This window comes from Babylonia areolata, chromosome 21, assembly GCF_041734735.1.
Source record: "Babylonia areolata isolate BAREFJ2019XMU chromosome 21, ASM4173473v1, whole genome shotgun sequence".
NCBI classification, from domain to species: domain Eukaryota; kingdom Metazoa; phylum Mollusca; class Gastropoda; order Neogastropoda; family Buccinidae; genus Babylonia; species Babylonia areolata.
The window spans coordinates 53,485,394-53,490,393 of record NC_134896.1 but is presented as its reverse complement, the minus strand read 5'-3'; the positions used below and the strand labels follow the sequence as shown (position 1 = coordinate 53,490,393).

The 5,000-nt window shown below is 45.6% G+C and overlaps 1 protein-coding gene across 1 annotated transcript in view; it reads left to right on the top strand.

Annotated features, from left to right (window-relative positions):
- The first annotated feature begins 2,588 nt into the window (after positions 1-2,588).
- Positions 2,589-5,000, top strand: part of LOC143296650 (uncharacterized) — a 76,388-nt gene continuing 73,976 nt past the window's right edge. The window contains exons 1-2 of the mRNA XM_076608680.1: positions 2,589-3,382; positions 4,815-5,000. The exon at positions 4,815-5,000 is cut by the window's right edge and continues 87 nt beyond it. Of these exons, the coding sequence (XP_076464795.1) occupies positions 3,270-3,382; positions 4,815-5,000 (299 nt within the window). The 5' untranslated portion in view covers positions 2,589-3,269. The remainder of the gene's footprint in view (positions 3,383-4,814) is intronic.

Below are 5,000 nucleotides of genomic sequence, written 5' to 3'. Positions count from 1 at the left end.
TTTCGTTGTGATGATGTTGTTGTTGTTGTTGTTTACACGGCGTGTGTGTGTGTGTGTGTGTGTGTCGGTCTGCGTGTGTATGTGTGCATTTGGTTATATGAATGTAATTCTATTTGTGTCTGTGCGTCTGTGTGTTTCTGTGTTTGTTCGGTTGTGTGTGCGTGTGTGAGAGAGAGAGAGAGAGAGAGAGAGAGAGAGAGAGAGAGAATGTATACGCGCATGAGTATGTTTGGTTACGTGTGTATGTGTGTTAGTGTGTGTGTGTGTGTTGTGTGTGTGTGTTAGCTTGTGTGCGTTTGTGTGTGCGTGTGCGTGTGTGTGTGTGTACACGTGTGTTTGTTCAGGGAGGAAGAAAGGGCACAGATTATTGCTGAAAGGAACAGAAGAAAAAAAGCGAATGATTAGCTACACAGCTAGAAAGACGAAGGGAAATGAAAAACAAAAACCAGGCTTTATTTTTTTTGTGCCGCTACTTTCATTTTATGTGCGACAAATATTGTCACATTATCGGAAGTATAAATATTGTACGAATAATTTCGCCCGTCGTTTGCTGTGTGCTTTGGTTGTTTTTGTGTGCGTTTTTCGTGTTTATTTTGTGTGTGATTTGGGGGGGGGTTAATGACTGTTTTGAAGAAGAAAAAAAAATAGGATATAAAAATAATTATTCTGGTGATTCGTTTTACAAGTAGTGGCTGTTTTTGTTGTGACACAGTTCTTAGGCCCGTGCAATAAAATGTCACAGTGTTTCGTGTCTGTATGTCTGTATGTCTGAAAACTTTCTTCGTGTATGTGCACATCTGTTTTGTCTTTATTTCTGTCACTCTGTTGCTCTCTGTCTGTCTGTCTGCCTCTCTCTCTCTCTCTCTCTCTCTCTCTCTCTCTCTCTCTCTATATATATATATATATATATATATATATATATATAAAATCTGTGTGTGTGTGTGTGTGTGTGTGTGTGTGTGTGTGTGTGCTTGCATGTGCTTCAGTATGTGGTTGTATACGTCTGTTATTGTGCGCATGTGTGTGTGTGTGTGTGTGTGCGCGCGCGCGCGTATATGTGTGTGCGTGTTCATGTGTGTGCGCGCGCTTGGGTGCTTGAGTGCACTCGTGGTAATTTGATCGCAAATTTGGATCCGTGTTCAGAGACGGCGAGCGTTGAAAAGAAAACCTTGTTGCTTTTATGATGCTGGTGGTGGTGGGCTTCATGACCACAATGCTTAGTTTCTGGCTGATTAATGTTTTTAAAGGCGTGTCTTTGTGCTGATGAAGAGTAATCAATGCAGCGTCTGTAATGTAAAAATCATGGCCAGTTGGATCATCGATGAAGCTTGTGTGACAGTGTTTCTTCTTCTGCTGCTGCTGCTTCTTCTTTTTCTCTTCTTTCTCCTCCTCCTCCTGTCTCGTCCTCATCATCGTTATTGTCATACTTATTGTTCTTCTTTTTGTTCTCTCTGTTGTTCTTCTTCTTGTACTTCTCGTTTTTGTTCATCTCCTTGTTTTTCATCTCCTTCCGCTTCTTCTGCTTCTTCTTCTTCTTCTTCTTCTTCTTCTTCTTCTTCTTCTTCTTCTTCTTCTTCTTCTTCTCCTTCCGCCTCAACCTCACTTTCTTCTTAACTCGTATCTACAACGTGAACAGAGTGCCACATGCTTCTGTCAAGTATTAAGTCTGCGTAGGTTTAACGATTGTGACTGAATAACTTACCACTGATTGTTTCTCTCTCTTTTTCCAGATTAGCCAGGGCACGGCAATGACGACACCGATTCTGTGTGAGAGTGGCGGGAAACAGCAACAGCAACAGCAACAACAACAGCATGCAGGATTACAGAATGCGTCCTGAAACAAAAACCACAGGCAGCCGATGTTGAAGAGCTGATTGGAGGAATGGACTTCAGACATGGATGGGGACATAGTGCATACAGTTCTGCGTCACCTTCGACTAACTAATCCTTTTGTTTTTAACTCTCTCCATACGAACGGCGAAAGAGACGACGTTAACAGCGTTTCACCCCAATTACCATCATCAAAATATTGCAAGCGGAAGGCTCTTATACTGAAGAGGTGAATGTTGACAAAGAATACCACAATTCTGACGACGGAAGCTAAAGGTTGGGTCATTCAGACACCCACTGGACATCCGAGGGGTCTGTGTAGAGGAGAAGAGAGGACTGGCCGTACTGAGTGTGTTAATCGGCTGCACACGCTCTGGTGTACAAGCCTTGTTTCATCCATTCCGACGTCTCGACTACCAGCCTTTGACGGACGGCTCAGAAACCTGCTTTCTTCGTGAATCTGTCATCTGCCTCTTTTCCCTTGTGTCCAGAACTGTGACGTAGATCACGTGCTCTTATGCACTACCAACACTTCTTCTTGTTTGTGTTCGTAAATGCGTGTTTTTGCGTGTGTTCGAAAAAAGGGAACGAAAACAAAAATCTGGCGATAACACTTCCAACCAAAGGATGAAGTAGGCCGATCACCAGTGGGATGTTTCATGACTCCACTCCCCTTGTGTTGGCCTCAGAGACCACAACGACTTTGACGTCCGTTTTTGTGTGGTTGTGTGTCTAATGTGTGCTGCCGCCGCTGCTGCCGCTGCCGCTGCTGCTGAAATATTCATAGTTCTCTGTAAACGATTATCGTCGACTGGTCCCCTCCCGACACCCGTTTAAATTTTTTAACCACTTAGCCCCCGTCACTCGCCACTGGGTTTGTGTCCCAGGACTGTGCTTTTGTGTTTCTTTCTTGGCGTTCTGCATGCCCCACAACACGAGACCGTGTCGTGTTGCACGTGCTTTTGTGGTAGTGGTGGTGGTGGTGGTGCCTTTGTCAGGCTCCGCGTCATACGGAAGTCCTTGCGAAACGGATGCTTCGAGTTCCGGCTGGCGGGGCTTCGTCACAGCGTCAAGAATTATGGACCCAGTCTCTTCAGCGTCTAGCGGTAACAGCCAGTGAACTTACTGAACTGCTGCCCTATCTTTTACCGCGTTGAGTTTATGTTTGGGTCAGGCATCTGCTGTCCGTTTATCGTTTGTTTGTTTGTTTTTAAGCAGACGTGGTGTTGCTTATATGGATGTGCCCGCACCTTTTGACACATGCAGATTCCGTTTCAACGTTCGAATCCTTGGCAAGATTAACACACGGCATGTGTGTGTGTGTGAGAGAGAGAGTGAGTAGTGTGCTGTGAGCGGCTCACCGCTGTCAGCAAAGTCGTCGAGGGTGGTGACTGTAGTGACGTCATATCCACCGGCCGCGTCATCATCGGCAAGCCGTCATGACGTCACCAGGGGCTGTGGGGTCCCTCCCCTCCTCACTGGACCCCGTGCTGGTGGAGTTCTGGTCCGGCTTCCCCTGCCCCCCACCCTGGAATGAGGGTCTGCTCTTTAGGTGAGCACCTCTTCTCTTCGCTCTCTGTCTGTCTGTCTGTCTCTGCCTGTCTGTCTGTCTCTCTGTCTGTCTGTCTGTCTGTCTGTCTCTCTGTCTGTCTCTGCCTGTCTACCTGTCTGTCTGTCTGCCTGTCTCTCTCTCTGTGTTCTTCTTGTGTGTGTGTGTGTGTGTGTGTGTGTGTGTGTTCGCCTTTTTGTGTGTGTGTGTGTGTTTCCCCTGCCCCACCCCCCCCCCCCCCCCCGCCCTGGAATGTTGTTACAATATTTTGTTAATTCATTTATCAATGTCATTTTCTAGTAGTTGTAGTTGTAGTCGTAGTAGTATTGTTGTAGAAAGGTTGTTACAATTTATTTGGAATTTATTTTTGTGGTCATTTTCTGGTAGCAGTAGTGGTGGTGGTAGGAGTATTGTTGTGGAAGGGTTTTTAAAAGAATTTATTGCTATCGTCATTTTCTAGTAGTAGTAATGGTGGTGGTAGTAGTAGTAGTAGTAGTATTGTTGTAGAAGGGGTGTTACATTTTTTTTAATAGAATCTATTCATATTGTCATTTTTTAGTTGTGGTAGTAGCAGTATTGTTCTAGAAGGGTTGGGTTTTTTTCGTTTTGTTTTTTTCTTTCTTTCTTTCTTTTTCTTTTTTTCTTTTTTTTAAATTTTTTTATAGAATTTATTGCCATCGTCATTTTCTAGTAGAAGTAGTGGTGGTAGTGGTAGTAGTAGTAGAAGGGTTGTTACAATTTTAGTTTTAGAATTCATTTTTATCGTCATTTTCTAGTAGTAGCGGTAGTAGTGTTCTTATTACATTTTTTATATAAATCATTTCATATTGTCATTATCCAGTAGCAGTAGTAGTAGTGGTAGTTGTATTATTGTTGAAGGGTTGTTCCAATATTTTTTAGAATCTAGCAGTAGTAGTAGTAGCAGTAGCAGTATCAGCAGTACACATAACAGTGGTGGAGTGGTGGCCTAGAGGTAACGCGTCCACCTCGGAAACGAGAGAATCTGAGTGCGCTGGTTCGAATCACGGCTCAGCCGCCGATATTTTCTCCCCCCCCCCCCCTCCACTAGACCTTGAGTGGTGGTCTGGACGCTAGTCATTCGGATGAGACGAAAAACCGAGGTCCCGTGTGTAGCATGCACTTAGCGCACGTAAAAGAACCCACGGCAACAAAAGGGTTGTTCCTGGCAAAATTCTGTAGAAAAATCCACTTCGATATGAAAAACAAATAAAAATGCACGCAGGAAAAAAAAATAATAAAAAAAAGGGTGGCGCTGTAGTGTAGCGGCGCGCTCTCCCTGGGGAGAGCAGCCCGAATTTCACACAGAGAAATCTGTTGTGATAAAAAGAAATACAAAATACAACAAGAGACACGTGCTGGTTCCCTTCACTGACCTCTCCTCTCCTCTCCTCCCCTCTCCTCCCTACGTCCACAGCCTGAACTGGACGTCCTGTGTCAGCCAGTCCGTGGGGGTCCAGCTCCGGGGGTACCTGGCTCACCGCTGTCACATCCCCCTGCCACCCGGGGTGGGAGGAGCGGGTACCCGGGGTGGCGGCGGGGCCGGGACCGGGGTGGAGGGGTACGAGCGGGTGTCGGAGGGAGCGGGTGGCGTGGTGTGCGA